We start from the raw sequence: 15,647 nt of genomic DNA, 5'->3' as shown, positions 1-15,647 counted from the left end.
GCTTTTGAGGGGTGTTGAGCCAAAAGGCACAACCAAGCCAAAGATGGGGAGAAGGAAGCATTTATTGTTTCTGTGACGAGTAACACATGTGATCTCTGCCAGAGCAGTGTCTCTCTCTCCCTCAAAAGCAAGTTGGGGAAAGTTTTAACCTAAAGGTACATGGATTTTCATGAAGGGGTTTGAGCAGTGGAGAATTCAGCACAGAACTCAGGCCATGATCAACAACGTCCAAGCTTTTAGTTGATTAAAGTCATGAGGGTCAACATTATCATTCCATCCTCCTCCTAGGTGTGGGCCTTAGTTCTTCAGAACTCGGAGACTTTCAAATTGTTATGTCCATCCCTTGAGGAGGAACTAGGACTCTGCTTTATAGCTGAACTGTTTTTCTTGAGGTTGAAGAGTGGTCTCCAGTTCCTAAAAGTGGTTCCCTATTGTCAGTTGCCAAGACAATGGGACTTCAAGTGGCTGTAAGGAAATGAATTTTGTCAACACGCTGAGGGAATTTGGAAGGGAATCTCTCCTCATTTGACTCTGGAGATGGCTGGTTCATTAGCATGTGTTTTGAGGATGGAATTTAAGAAAAGCGTTGCCAGGTATCTAAACACCTATATACCTGGGCTTTCCAGGTGGCTCAGATGGTAAAGAATCTGCCTGCAATGCAGGAAACCTGGGTTCAATCCCTGGGTCGGGAAGATCCCTTGGAGAAGGGCATGGCAACCCACTCTAGTATTCTTGCACTTAAGTATTTTCCAGAAACCCATGTAGATCTATGCTTTCATAAATGCTTCTCTACCTTATGTGTAGAGGAAGAAATTCTTCTGATAAGCTGGTAATTTCTGCCAAAGTTTTCTTTTAGATTTTGGTAGCAACAATTTAACAATGATTTTTGTGGTTTGTTACAAGATGTGTTTCAAAGCTGTAAGGTTTGCTGTTTGTTTTGTCTAAGAACTACTCATCTATAGAAAGCCTTGTTTCTCCTCCATCATTTCAACAATGTTTACTTTCTTTCATTAATGAAACTTATGTGAGACCATCATCAATTCTGAATGAGGCACACACTGAACCATGTTTAGCATCTGGTTTTAATTATTTTAGATTCAAATGATGCTCTAAGAAGAAGTCGCTCAGTCGTGTCCGACTCTTTGCGACCCCATGGACTGTAGCCTACCAGGCTCTTCCGTCCACGGGATTTTCCAGGCAATAGTACTGGAGTGGGTTGCCATTTCCCTCTCCAAAGAAAGAAGGAGCCTCAGCTAAATTAGTTTGATTCCTGTAGGTTTGGATTCAAAGCACCTGCCCATCTTATCATCTGTCTTCAGATTTACGGGAGATTAAGAACTGAAGTTAGAGAATCTTTGAGACTGTTACAGAAAATTAAAAAATTCAGGTCTTTTTTTGTTAACCGGCCAGATGGAATTTAATGATAACTCAAATTGCATCCAATATTTAAACAGTAACAAAATGTGTACAATATAGAAAAAATTCAGACGTAAGAAATTGAAGGTTTAGAAATAAAAATTTTCATATTTTTCTTCTTTTAGTATCTGTTCCTTGGGTGATACAATGGACTCAAGTTTCCGTTAGCCTTTATACAACAAGGGGGTGATGGTAATACACGCTTACATTGGAAAGCAGCTTGTACTTTATAACTGGACAGGAAAATCGTTTGGTGAAAGAGAAGGCCAAAGGAATCGTAGGCTGGTGGCGTGGTACAGGCCCGCGGTTACCCCTGAGGAGACAGTCTCAGCCCCAAACCACCGTGACCACCTAACAAGACCGCTTTTCCGTTGGAGCCGCGCCTTCCGGCGGTAAGTCACCGCAGCCCACCAGCCTCCGCGACGTCGTCGCAACCTCGCGGTTTGGTCCCACCCCGCCCATCGCCCCGCCCACCGCTTCGATTGGCCCGTCTGTCCGTCACTCTGGGAGACTGGCCCGCAAGGCCCTGGAGCTCGTGCTTGAGTGTGTGCAGCTGAGCGTGTGTGAGGTGCGGAGTGGAGCCGGGCGGCTTGCTGGCGCCGGCAGCCTGGGTGGTGAGTGACCTTGAGGGGAACTGACGAAAAGGGCGGCCGAGATGAAGGACGCCAAGCAGTCGCCCTGAGATGGGGGCTTCAGCCGGGAAGCTTCCCTCGCTGAGGCGGGCGCTCTCAGTTGGCCTCCTCGCGGCGTCTAGGTTTTCCCCGCGTCTCAGAGACGACGCGCGCGCCCCGCTTCTGTCGGCCCCGGTGGGTGACTTCTCCTGAGGCTCCCCTTCCTTTTCTTTCACTAACGGTGCCTCTCAGCTTCCCTCCCTCCTCAGCGTATTTGACATCCCCCTCACTCCCGACCGTTTTCCTAATTATATCCCGCTCTCCATCACCATCGCTGCCAGAAACTTTCTACCTTCGACAGGGTGGGAAAGACTCCTCAGCGACCTGAAGCGCGATATAAAGCTCTACAGAAATGTAAGCTCTTGTCCCAGTTGCTGACTCTTGATGAGGATAGATTCATATCGAATACATGACTGTTTTGTTCTTGGTCGTACCCTGTTGACACATACATGTCATATTGGCATTAGGTATACTGTTCAGACCTTGAAACGGAACAAAGCCAATAGGGCTGTCAAACGTGGAGGCTCGATCCAAAACATTGAAACAACCAGTGATAGAAAAGACTTCTCTTCGTTAACCTTGTGTGTCTTTACTGTGATCTTCAGACTGTTCTGAAGGAAGAGGGAATGGGGAGGCTGAAGCAGTTACATTAGTGTTAACCAATCCAAACTTGGATTCCTTCCCCGTGCGCAGCAAAGCTCGTCTCCTGACACCAGGTTGTGGTGAAGGAAAATGTAGCATTTGTTGAAGGCGCCAAACAAGCAGTCAAGGTAGCTGATGCTCAAAAGGCTCAGACTCCCTTGTTAGGGAGGGTTGGTGGGCATATGATCAGCACATGGACGTTTTTCTAGTTGGTTGGTGGTGAGGTAATTGGGAGTCAGTATCCTTGATCTTCTGGTTCCAGCTGCTCTGGGTCAGCATGCAGTTAACTTCATACACCTAGTGTGGGTTTTAGTGTCTGCAGAGTGGCTCAAAAGATATGGTTCAGAATATTATCTATAACCCTTAAGGAGAAACGGAAGGTTTTTGACTTTGTTTTATGGCTGAACTATTATTATTTTCTCTTACTCGATTGTTTTCTTTTATTTCTGTATTTTCTCAACTCTGATTAAATTTTGTTCTGTGGAATTCAGGGAAGTCCTTGGAGGCTAAAGCTTTGCTATAAATAAGAGGCAGTTGGAGGACATGGGCACGGGGGAATCTGTGCTGAGAAGGCCTCATAGGATCCTGCTGCTGCTACTGCTAAGTCACTTCAGTCGTGTCCGACTCTGTGTGACCTCATAGACGGCAGCCCACCAGGCTCCCCCGTCCCTGGGCTTCTCCAGGCAAGAACACTGGAGTGGGTTGCCATTTCCTTCTCCAATGCAGGAAAGTGAAAAGTGAAAGTGAAGTCGCTCAGTCGTGTCCGACTCTTCGAGACCCCATGGACTGCAGCCCACCAGGCTCCTCCATCCATGGGATTCTCCAGGCGAGAGTACTGGAGTGGGGTGCCAGTGCCTTCTCCGCATAGGATCCTACTCAGATAAATTAGTAGCACAGCTTTAAAATGAGCACTGGATTAAGAATTTAAGAGAAGACACTGAAATGCTTTCTAAAGTTATAGGAAGGTCATTCACATGAGGGTATGGGCACACATGTGTATAAGAAGTAAAATGATAAGATTTTGTATCTTGTCTTTTTGAGTTAACATACAAAGTAGGAGGATTCTTGATCAGTACTGAGTTAAACAATTTATATGCCTTATTTTTTAGATGTTTTATATTAAAATAACTTTCATTGTGAAAAATAATGTGCCCTGAATATAATTTATGTAGTATTCTTTTTTCACATTAGAACTTTAGTTCACCTAAAACTTTGTTCTGTGCATGATGTGATAAATGGCTGTTAGTAAAGTTTTGTCATTGTTCTGTTGCTATTTGGAAAACCATGGCCCGTGAGCCAAATCTGGCTCACCATCTGTTTGTTGTTTTTAAAAAATTTTATTTATTCATTTGGCTCCTTCACGGCTTAGTTGCGGTGTGCGGGATCTTTTGTTGTGGCCAGTGGGCTTCTCTAGTTTTGGTCCCGAGTTGCCCCTGAGGCATTTGGGATTTTAATTCCCCAACCAAAGATCAAACCCGTGTTCCCTGCATTGAAAGGTGGATTCTTAACCACGAGACCACTGGGGAAGTCTTCTCACTATCTGTATTTGTAAATAAAATTGTGTTGGAACACAGGCACATCCATTTTTTAAATTTATTGTCTGTCTTCTCTTATGCTACGACATCAGAGTTCAGTAGTTGTGACAGAGACTATATGGGCTTCAAGGCTTAATATATTACTGTGTGGCCATTAACAGAAAAAGTTTGCCAACCCCTGAAATAGGACATCCTTTCCTCACTGATTGGATAATGTCATATTCCCACATAGCTTTGATATATACATGTTTGTTTTTGAGCTTTTCTATTCTGTTTTGTCTAGCTTTGCATATATAATACAGTGTTTTAATTACTTTAGCTTTAAAATAAGACAATATCCTGTGGGTTAATTGCTTCCCTTACTCCCTGTACCAAGTTGTTCTTTACCTTATTTATTCTTGGCCCTTAGATCCTTCATACTAATTTTTGTGATTAGTTTATTAAATCCCATAATAAATTTTTTTGAGGTTTCAATAGGAATTGCTTTGAATATAACATATTAATTTGGAAGAGTTGTCATCTTTGCTATATTCAGTCTTTTCATTCATGAATGGAGTGTATCCTGATTGTTTTCATGTTTTTTAATGTGACCTTAAGATTGTTTCCTTTAGAGAAACATCAGGGAGATGGGCTTCCCCGGTGGCACTAGTGGTAAAGAACTTGCAAGTCAATGCAGGAGTCAGAAGAGATGTGGTTTTGATCCCTGGGTCAGAAAGATCCCCTGGAGAACCCTCTTACACTGTTGTTACAATGTTCACATTAGAACTTTATTTCACCTAAACCTTTGTTCTGTGCATGATGTGATAAATGGCTGTTAGTAAAGTTGGTGGGAATGCAAACTAGTACAGCTACTATGGAGAACAGTGTGGAGATTCCTTAAAAAACTGGAAATAGAACTGCCTTATGACCCAGCACTCCCACTGCTGAGCATACACACTGAGGAAACCAGAATTGAAAGAGACATGTGTACCCCAATGTTCATCGCAGCACTGTTTATAATAGCCAGGACATGGAAGCAACCTAGATGTCCATCAGCAGATGAATGGATAAGAAAGCGGTAGTACATATACACAATGGAATATTATTCAGCCATTAAAAAGAATACATTTGAATCAGTTCTAATGAGGTGGATGAAACTGGAGCCTATTCTACAGAGTGAAGTAAGCCAGAAAAAAAGACACCAATACAGTATACTAATGCATATATATGCAATTTAAATTTTATTTTATTTTTAAACTTTACATAATTGTATTAGTTTTGGCAAATATCAAAATGAATCCGCCACAGGTATGCATGTGTTCCCCATCCTGAACCCTCCTCCCTCCTCCCTCCCCATACCATCCCTCTGGGTCATCCCAGTGCACTAGCCCCAAGCATCCAGTATCGTGCATCGAACCTGGACTGGCAACTTGTTTCATACATGATATTTTACATGTTTCAATGCCATTCTCCCAAATCATCCCACCCTCTCCCTCTCCCACAGAGTCCATAAGATTGTTCTATACATCAGTGTCTCTTTTGCTGTCTCGTACACAGGGTTATTGTTACCATCTTTCTAAATTCCATATATATGCATTAGTATACTGTATTGGTGTTTTTCTTTCTGGCTTACGTCACTCTGTATAATAGGCTCCAGTTTCATCCACCTCCTTAGAACTGATTCAAATGTATTCTTTTTAATGGCTGAGTAATACTCCATTGTGTATATGCACCACAGCTTTCTTATCCACTCATCTGCTGATGGACATCTAGGTTGCTTCCATGTCCTGGCTATTATAAACAGTGCTGCGATGAACATTGGGGTACACATGTCTCTTTCCCTTCTGGTTTCCTCAGTGTGTATGCCCAGCAGTGGGATTGCTGGATCATAAGGCATTTCTATTTCCAGTTTTTTAAGGAATCTCCACACTGTTCTCCATAGTGGCTGTACTCGTTTGCATTCCCACCAACAGTGTAAGAGGGTTCCCTTTTCTCCACACCCTCTCCAGCATTTATTGCTTGTGGACTTTTGGATCGCAGCCATTCTGACTGGTGTGAAATGGTACCTCATAGTGGTTTTGATTTGCATTTCTCTGATAATGAGTGATGTTGAGCATCTTTTCATGTGTTTGTTAGCCATCTGTATGTCTTCTTTGGAGAAATGTCTATTTAGTTCTTTGGCCCATTTTTTGATTGGGTCCTTTATTTTTCTGGAGTTGAGCTGTAGGAGTCGCTTGTATATTTTTGAGTTTAGTTGTTTGTCAGTTGCTTCATTTGCTATTATTTTCTCCCATTCTGAAGGCTGTCTTTTCACCTTGCTAATAGTTTCCTTTGATGTGCAGAAGCTTTTAAGGTTAATTAGGTCCCATTTGTTTATTTTTGCTTTTATTTCCAATGTTCTGGGAGGTGGGTCATAGAGGATCCTGCTGTGATGTATGTCAGAGAGTGTTTTGCCTATGTTCTCCTCTAGGAGTTTTATAGTTTCTGGTCTTACGTTGAGATCTTTAATCCATTTTGAGTTTGTTTTTGTGTATGGTGTTAGAAAGTGTTCTAGTTTCATTCTTTTACAAGTGGTTGACCAGATTTCCCAGCACCACTTGTTAAAGAGATTGTCTTTAATCCATTGTATATTCTTGCCTCCTTTGTCAAAGATAAGGTGTCCATATGTGCGTGGATTTATCTCTGGGCTTTCTATTTTGTTCCATTGATCTATATTTCTGTCTTTGTGCCAGTACCATACTGTCTTGATGACTGTGGCTTTGTAGTAGAGCCTGAAGTCAGGTAGGTTGATTCCTCCAGTTCCATTCTTCTTTCTCAAGATCGCTTTGGCTATTCGAGGTTTTTTGTATTTCCATACGAATTGTGAAATTATTTGTTCTAGCTCTGTGAAGAATACTGTTGGTAGCTTGATAGGGATCGCATTGAATCTATAAATTGCTTTGGGTAGTATACTCATTTTCACTATATTGATTCTTCCAATCCATGAACATGGTATATTTCTCCACCTATTAGTGTCCTCTTTGATTTCTTTCACCAGTGTTTTATAGTTTTCTATATATAGGCCTTTGGTTTCTTTAGGTAGATATATTCCTAAGTATTTTATGCTTTTCGTTGCAATGGTGAATGGAATTGTTTCCTTAATTTCTCTTTCTGTTTTCTCATTATTAGTGTATAGGAATGCAAGGGATTTCTGTGTGTTGATTTTATATCCTGCAACTTTACTATAGTCATTGATTAGTTCTAGTAATTTTCTGGTGGAGTCTTTAGGGTTTTCTATGTAGAGGATCATGTCATCTGCAAATAGTGAGAGTTTTACTTCTTCTTTTCCAATTTGGATTCCTTTTATTTCTTTTTCTGCTCTGATTGCTGTGGCCAAAACTTCCAAAACTATGTTGAATAGTAATGGTGAAAGTGGGCACCCTTGTCCCTGACTTTAGAGGAAATGCTTTCAATTTTTCACCATTGAGGATAATGTTTGCTGTGGGTTTGTCATATATAGCTTTTAATATGTTGAGGTATGTTCCTTCTATTCCTGCTTTCTGGAGAGTTTTTATCATAAATGGATGTTGAATTTTGTCAAAGGCTTTCTCTGCATCTATTGAGATAATCATATGGTTTTTATTTTTCAATTTGTTAATGTGGTGTATTACATTGATTGATTTGCGGATATTGAAGACTCCTTGCATCCCTGGGATAAAGCCCACTTGGTCATGGTGTATGATCTTTTTAATGTGTTGTTGGATTCTGATTGCTAGAATTTTGTTAAGGATTTTTGCATCTATGTTCATCAGTGATATTGGCCTGTAGTTTTCTTTTTTTGTGGGATCTTTGTCAGGTTTTGGTATTAGGGTGATGGTGGCCTCATAGAATGAGTTTGGAAGTTTACCATCCTCTGCAATTTTCTGGAAGAGTTTGAGGATAGGTGTTAGCTCTTCTCTAAATTTTTGGTAGAATTCAGCTGTGAAGCCGTCTGGACCTGGGCTTTTGTTTGCTGGAAGATTTTTGATTACAGTTTCAATTTCTGTGCTTGTGATGGGTCTGTTAAGATTTTCTATTTCTTCCTGGTCCAGTTTTGGAAAGTTGTACTTTTCTAAGGATTTGTCCATTTCTTCCACATTGTCCATTTTATTGGCATATAATTGTTGATAGTAGTCTCTTATGATCCTTTATATTTCTGTGTTGTCTGTTGTGATCTCTCCATTTTCTTTCTAATTTTGTTGATTTGATTTTTCTCCCTTTGTTTCTTGATGAGTCTGGCTAATGGTTTGTCAATTTTATTTATCCTTTCAAAGAACCAGCTTTTGGTTTTGTTGATTTTTGCTATGATCTCTTTTGTTTCTTTTGCATTTATTTCTGCTCTAAGTTTTAAGATTTCTTTCCTTCTACTAACCCTGGGGTTCTTCATTTCTTCCTTTTCTAGTTGCTTTAGGTGTAGAGTTAGGTTATTTATTTGACTTTTTTCTTGTTTCTTGAGGTGTACCTGTATTGCTATGAACTTTCCCCTTAGGACTGCTTTTACCGTGTCCCACAGGTTTTGGGTTGTTGGGTTTTCATTTTCATTCGTTTCTATGCAAATTTTGATTTCTTCTGTAATTTGTTGGTTATTCAGCAGCGTGTTGTTCAGCCTCCATATGTTGGAATTTTTAATAGTTTTTCTCTTGTAATTGAGATCTAATCTTACTGCATTGTGGTCAGAAAAGATGCTTGGAATGATTTCTATTTTTTTGAATTTACCAAGGCTAGCTTTATGGCCCAGGATGTGATCTATCCTGGAGAAGGTTCCATGTGCGCTTGAGAAAAAGGTGAAATTCATTGTTTTGGGATGAAATGTCCTATAGATATCAATTAGGTCTAACTGGTCTATTGTATCGTTTAAAGTTTGTGTTTCCTTGTTAGTTTTCTGTTTAGTTGATCTATCCATAGGTGTGAGTGGGGTATTAAAGTCTCCCACTATTATTGTGTTATTGTTAATTTCTCCTTTCATACTTGTTAGCATTCGTCTTACATACTGTGGTGCTCCCGTGTTGGGTGCATATATATTTATAATTTTTGTATTCTTCTTGGATTGATCCTTTGATCATTATGTAGTGACCTTCTTTGTCTCTTTTCACAGCCTTTGTTTTAAAGTCTATTTTATCTGATATGAGTATTGCTACTCCTGCTTTCTTTTGGTCCCTATTTGCATGGAAAATCTTTTTCCAGCCCTTCACTTTCAGTCTGTATGTGTCCCTTGTTTTGAGGTGGGTCTCTTGTAGACAACATATGTAGGGGTCTTGTTTTTGTATCCATTCAGTCAGTGTTTGTCTTTTGGTTGGGGCATTCAACCCATTTACGTTTAAGGTAATTACTGATAAGTATGATCCCGTTGCCATTTACTTTATTGTTTTGGGTTCGATTTTATGCACCGTTTTTGTGTTTCCTGTGTACAGAATATCCTTTAGTATTTGTTGGAGAGCTGGTTTGGTGGTGCAGAATTCTCTCAGCTTTTGCTTGTCTGAAAAGCTTTTGATTTCTCCTTCATACTTGAATGAGATCCTTGCTGGGTACAATAATCTGGGCTGTAGGTTATTTTCTTTCATCATTTTAAGTATGTCTTGCCATTCCCTCCTTGCTTGAAGAGTTTCTATTGAAAGATCAGCTGTTATCCTTATGGGTATTCCCTTGTGTGTTATTTGTTGTTTTTCCTTTGCTGCTTTTAATATTTGTTCTTTGTGTTTGATCTTTGTTAATTTGATTAATATGTGTCTTGGGGTGTTTCGCCTTGGGTTTATCCTGTTTGGGACTCTCTGGGTTTCTTGGACTTGGGTGATTATTTCCTTCCCCATTTTAGGGAAGTTTTCAACTATTATCTCCTCAAGTATTTTCTCATGGTCTTTCTGTTTGTCTTCTTCTGGGACCCCTATGATTCGAATATTGTAGCGTTTAATATTGTCCTGGAGGTCTCTGAGATTGTCCTCATTTCTTTTAATTCGTTTTTCTTTTATCCTCTCTGATTCATTTATTTCTACCATTCTATCTTCTAATTCACTAATCCTATCTTCTGCCTCTGTTATTCTACTATTTGTTGCCTCCAGAGTGTTTTTAATTTCACTAATTGTATTATTCATTATATATTGACTCTTTTTTATTTCTTCTAGGTTCTTGTCAAACCTTTCTTGCATCTTCTCAATCCTTGTCTCCAGGCTATTTATCTGTGATTCCATTTTAATTTCAAGATTTTGGATCAATTTCACTATCATTATTTGGAATTCTTTATCAGGTAGATTCCCTATCTCTTCCTCTTTTGTTTGGTTTGGTGGGCATTTATCCTGTTCCTTTATCTGCTGGGTATTCCTCTGTCTCTTCATCTTGTTTAAATTGCTGAGTTGGGGGTGTCCTTTCTGTATTCTGGCAGTTTGTGGAGTTCTCTTTATTGTGGCGTTTCCTCACTGTGTGTGGGTTTGTACAGGTGGCTTGTCAAGGTTTCTTGGTTAGGGAAGCTTGTGTTGGTGTTCTGGTGGGTGGAGCTGTATTTCTTCTCTCTGGAGTGCAATGAAATGTCCAGTAATGAGTTATGAGATGTCTATGGTTTTGGGGTGACTTTGAGCAGCCTGTATCTTGAAGCTCAGGGCTGTGTTCCTTTGTTGCTGGAGAATTTGCTTGGTATGTCTTGCCCTGGAACTTGTTGGCCCTTGTGTGGTGCTTGGTTTCAGTGTCGGTATGGAGGCGTTTGATGAGCTCCTGTCAATTAATGTTCCTTGGAGTCAGGAGTTCCCTGGAGTCAGGGTTTGGACTTAAGCCTCCTGCTTCCAGTTATCGGTCTTATTTTTACAGTAGTTTCAAAACTTCTCCTTCTATACAGCACCATTGATAAAACATCTACGTTAAAGATGAAAAGTTTCTCTACTGTGAGGGTCACTCAGAGAGGTTCACAGCATTACATGGAGAAGAGAAGAGGGAGGAGGGAGTTAGAGGTGACCCAAATGAGATGAGGTGGAATCAGTAGTGGAGAGAGTGGGCTGGCCAGTAGTCACTTCCTTATGTGCACTCCACAACTGGACCGCTCAGAGATGTTCACGGAGTTATACAGAGACGAGAAGGAGGAGGAAGGAGACAGAGGTGGCCAGAAGGATAAAAGGGGGGATTGAAAAGGAGGGAGACAGATCCAGCCAGTAATCAGTTCCCTAAGTGTTCTCCACCATCTGGAACACACAGAAATTCACAGAGTTGGGTAAAGTAGAGAGGGGTTAGGGAGGAGACACAGGGGACCTGGTGGAGAAAAAGGAGAGTCCAAAGGGGGAGAGAGCAGTCAAGCCAGTAATCTCGCTCCCTAGTGAAAAATGGGTCCTGAAGATTGGGTTCTTAAAGGTACAAAATTGGTAACAAATACATAAAAGCAAAAATTAAAAATCTAGAGTAGAGTTTGAAATTTCAAAAATACGATGTTAAAGAAAAGAAGAAGGAAAAGAAAGAGAGAAAAAGCGAACAAAGAAAAACAAACAAGGTCACGAAAATTATAAAGAAAATACAGGTACAAAATTGATAACTAATACCAAAAAGCAAAAATTAAAAATCTAGAGTAGAGTTTGGAATTTCAAAAATACAATGTTTAAAAAAAAGAAGAAGAAAAATAAAGAGAGAAAACAAACAAACAAACAAAACAAACAATGTCGCAAAAATTATAAAGAAAATACAGGTACAAAATTGATATCAAATACCAAAAAGCATAAATTAAAAATCTAGAGTAGAGTTTGGAATTTCAGATATACAATGTTATATAAAAGAAGAAGAGAAAGAAACAGAGAAAAAAAAAAGTCACAGAAATTATAAAAAAAAACTATAGGTACAAAAATTGATAACATATACCAAAAAGCTAAAATTAAGAATTTAGAGTAGAGTTTGGAATTTCAAAAATACAATGTTAAAGAAAAGAAAAAAAAGAAAAAAAAAAAGGTCAAAAAATTATAAAATATATATATATGAAGTTTGCTGAAGAAAAAATAGGGTCTTTTTTTTCTTTTTTTTTTGCAAAGTAATAGGTTATAAAAGTGAAAATTAAAGGAACAATAGAGGACTTAAAAATTTTTTTTTTGAATTAAAAAAAAGAAAGAATGATCGTAAAAATAGTAAAAATATATCTAGGACTGTCTCTGGTTTTGTTGTGAGTATTGTGGGTTCAGTTCATTTTTGGCTAGTTCCTTGGTCCGACTTATATTTCTCAAGATCTATAGGCCCCTTCTTATGTAGTCAGTAGTAACCACAGGGTTTTAATCTATTGCCTGTAGCTTCCAAGGCGTTTCCCTCTGTTATAGCTTCTTCTGTTTGCTGGTCTCTTCAGTGTCTGGTTTCCGCCCTGACACAAAGGGGACGGTGGAGGACACTTTTTTTTTTTTTTTTTTTAGGCTCACTTGTTCAGTCGCGCTGTGGGGAAGGAGGGAGGGATGCTGCAAACAAATAACACTGGCGTGCGCTCACAGTGCCTCAGCCACACTGGGTCTGCCCCTGCTCACGGCGCGTGTAGCCTCCCTGCCCACACTGCTCGGGTTCTAGGTTGTTCTGCCGGGAACAATCCGAGGCCGGCCCTGGGCTGCATGCACCTCCCAGGTCCAAGCCGCTCAGGTTCAGGCACTCGGGTAGTCCTCAGAGGCGCAGACTCGGTTGGGCCTGCGTTTTGTGCTCTTCCCAGGTCCGAGCAGCTCAGGTGATGAGGTGTTTGGCGAGCGCCAATGCTGGGACTTATCGCCTCCCCGCCACTCGGTTATCTGGGTGTAAAACCAGCACACCTTCTCAGGCAGATGTTGACCGTCCAGACCCCCAAGAAGTTTTAGTTAGCAAAGAAGCCTGCTTACAGTTTTATAGATAATGTCTCTCTGGGGCTGCGATTGCCCCCTTCCGGCTCTGGCTGCCTGTCGACGGAGGGGGAAGGTCTGCAGCCGGCTATCTCTGTTCAGTCCTTTGTTCTGAGCGCGGGCCTGGCGGTGTCTTAGGTTAGGGCTGGCTTTTCACGTGGTAGATATCCCACAGTCTGGTTTGCTAGCCCAGATTATTTCGCTCAGATAGCGCTCAGGATATTCAGGCCAGATTCTTACTCTAAGTGATGCAGCCCGCGCTGCGCCTCCCTGCCCAGCCCCCGCTTGCTAATGGCGTGTGCAGGCATCTGCGCTGCTTCTCTGCTGGGGGAGTTACTGTAGGGCTCACAATCTGCGAGTTTCCCTCCCTCTTTTGTCTCTTTTTTTGTCTTTTATATTTTTTCCTACCTCCTTTCGAAGAGTTGGGTTGCTTTTCTGGGTGCCTGATGTCCTCTGCCGGCATTCAGAAGTTGTTTTGTGGAATTTACTTGATGTTTAAATGCTCTTTTGATGAATTTGTGGGGGAGAAAGTGTTCTCCCTGTCCTACTCCTCTGCCATCTTGGCTCCTCCCCTATATATGGAATTTAGAAAGATGGTAACGATAACCCTGTAAACGAGACAGCAAAAGAGACACAAATGTATAGAACAGTCTTTTGGACTCTGTGGGAGAGGGAGAGGGTGGGATGATTTGGGAGATTGGCATTGAAACATGTATACTATCATATATGAAACTAATCGCCAGTCCAGGTTCGATGCACGATACTGGATGCTTGGGGCTGGTGCACTGGGACGACCCAGAGGGATGGTATGGGGAGGGAGGTGGGAGAGGGGTTCAGGATGGGGAACACGTGTATACCCGTGGTGGATTCATGTTGATGTATGGCAAAACCAATACAATATTGTAAAGTAATTAACCTCCAATTAAATAAATTTATATTAAAAAAATAAAGAAAGAACCAGGAAGAAATTAGTCATAAAGAGAGAGAGAAAAAAGAAAGATCCCCTAGGGGAGGGCATGGCAACCCGCTCCAATATTCTTGCCTGGAGGAGTCCCATGGACAGAGGAACCTGGCAAGCTACAGTACATAGGGTTGCAAAGAGTTGGACACAACTGAAGTGACATAACACACACATGTAAGGGAGAATCGTCTTAGTTTTGCTTACTTGTGATTGTCTGGTTTTAGAATTAGGACATTGCTGTCTTTAAATGATCTGAGATGTGTTTATTCTTCTGTTTCTTGAAATATTTTGTATAGGATTGTTTTTATTTTTTAATTTTTTGTTGAATATTTGATAGAAAACACCAATGCATCAATCCAGGCCTGGCACTTTATTTGTAAGATTTCAATTAAATTAAAAAAATGAGAGTAGGGCTTCACTGGTAGCTAAGTGGTAAAGAATCCACCTGTCAGTGCAGGAGATACAGGTTTGATCCCTGGTCCGGGAAGATCCCATATTCCTCAGAACAGCTAAGCCCATGTGCCACCACTGCTGAGCCGGCGCTCTAGAGACAGGAACCAAAACTACTGAGCCCACGTGCCCTAGAGCCCTTGCTCTGCAACAGGAGAAGTCACTGCAATGAGAAGCCCCCATGCTCTGCAACTAGAGAAAAGTCCACACAGCAGTGAAATCCATAATAAATAAATAAAATTATTTTAAAAGCTTTTTAAAATGAGAGTAAATTCTATTTGTTTCAGTTCAGTTCAGTTGCTCAGTCATGTCTGAATCTTTGTGACCCCATGGATTGCAGCATGCTAGGCCTCCCTGTCCATCACTAACTCCCAGAGTTTACCCAAACTCATGTCCATTGGGTAGGTGATGCCATCCCACCATCTCATCCTCTGTCATCCCTTTATCCTCCTGCCTTCAATCTTTCCCAGCATCAGGTCTTTTCAAAAGAGTCAGCTCTTCTAATCAGGTGGCCAAAGTATTGGAGTTTCAGCTTCAGCATCAGTCCTTCCAATGAGCACTCAAGACTGATCTCCTTTAGGATGGACTGGTTGGATCTCCTTGCAGTCCAAGGGACTCTCAAGAGTCTTCTCCAACACCACAATTCAAAAGCATCAATTCTTTGGTGCTCAGCTTTCTTTATAGTCCAACTCACATCCATACATGACTACTGGAAAAACCATAGCCTTGACTAGACGGACCTTTGTTGGCAAAGTAATGTCTGTGCTTTTGAATATGCTGTCTAGGTGGGTCATAACTTTCCTTCCAAGGAGTAAGCATCTTTTAATTTCATGGCTGCAGTCAGCATCTGCAGTGATTTTGGAGCCCCCCAAAATAAAATCAGCCACTGTTTCCACTGTTTTTCCCCAACTATTTGTCATGAAGTGATGAAACTGGATATCATGATCTCAGTTTTCTGAATCACTCTCCTTTTTCACTTTCATCAAGAGGCTCTTTAGTTCTTCTTCACTTTCTGCCATAAGGGTGGTGTCATCTGCATATCTGAGGTTATTGATATTTCTCCCGGCAATCTTGATTCCAGCTTGTGCTTCTCCAGCCTAGTGTTTCACATGATGTACTCTGCATATAAGTTAAATAAGCAGGGTGACAATATACAGCCTTGATG

At 40.9% G+C, this 15,647-nt stretch overlaps 1 protein-coding gene and 1 long non-coding RNA gene across 18 annotated transcripts in view; one reads left to right on the top strand and one right to left on the bottom strand.

Moving 5' to 3' along the window:
* On the bottom strand, positions 1-1,756 carry LOC129632550 (uncharacterized). Its single transcript, XR_008704583.1, has 2 exons — positions 1,624-1,756; positions 1-465 (listed from the first exon to the last, which is right to left on the bottom strand). It is a non-coding gene; the product is annotated as an uncharacterized LOC129632550 (long non-coding RNA).
* LOC129632547 (uncharacterized) overlaps positions 1,344-15,647 on the top strand; it is a 94,370-nt gene continuing 80,066 nt past the window's right edge. For 6 of the 17 annotated variants that reach the window (XM_055554286.1, XM_055554287.1, XM_055554285.1 and 3 more), the window contains exon 1: positions 1,818-2,030. Coding sequence is in view for 1 of the 17 variants with exons in the window: in XM_055554289.1 (XP_055410264.1) it covers positions 2,100-2,222 (123 nt within the window). In the remaining 16 variants the exon portion in view is untranslated. The other 11 variants (XR_008704582.1, XM_055554278.1, XM_055554277.1 and 8 more) reach the window with 3 other exon arrangements.

Source organism: Bubalus kerabau, chromosome 17 (genome assembly GCF_029407905.1).
Source record: "Bubalus kerabau isolate K-KA32 ecotype Philippines breed swamp buffalo chromosome 17, PCC_UOA_SB_1v2, whole genome shotgun sequence".
In the NCBI taxonomy this organism is placed as follows: domain Eukaryota; kingdom Metazoa; phylum Chordata; class Mammalia; order Artiodactyla; family Bovidae; genus Bubalus; species Bubalus kerabau.
Note: the sequence above shows the minus strand (reverse complement) of the source record. Positions and strands in the feature narration are given on the sequence as shown.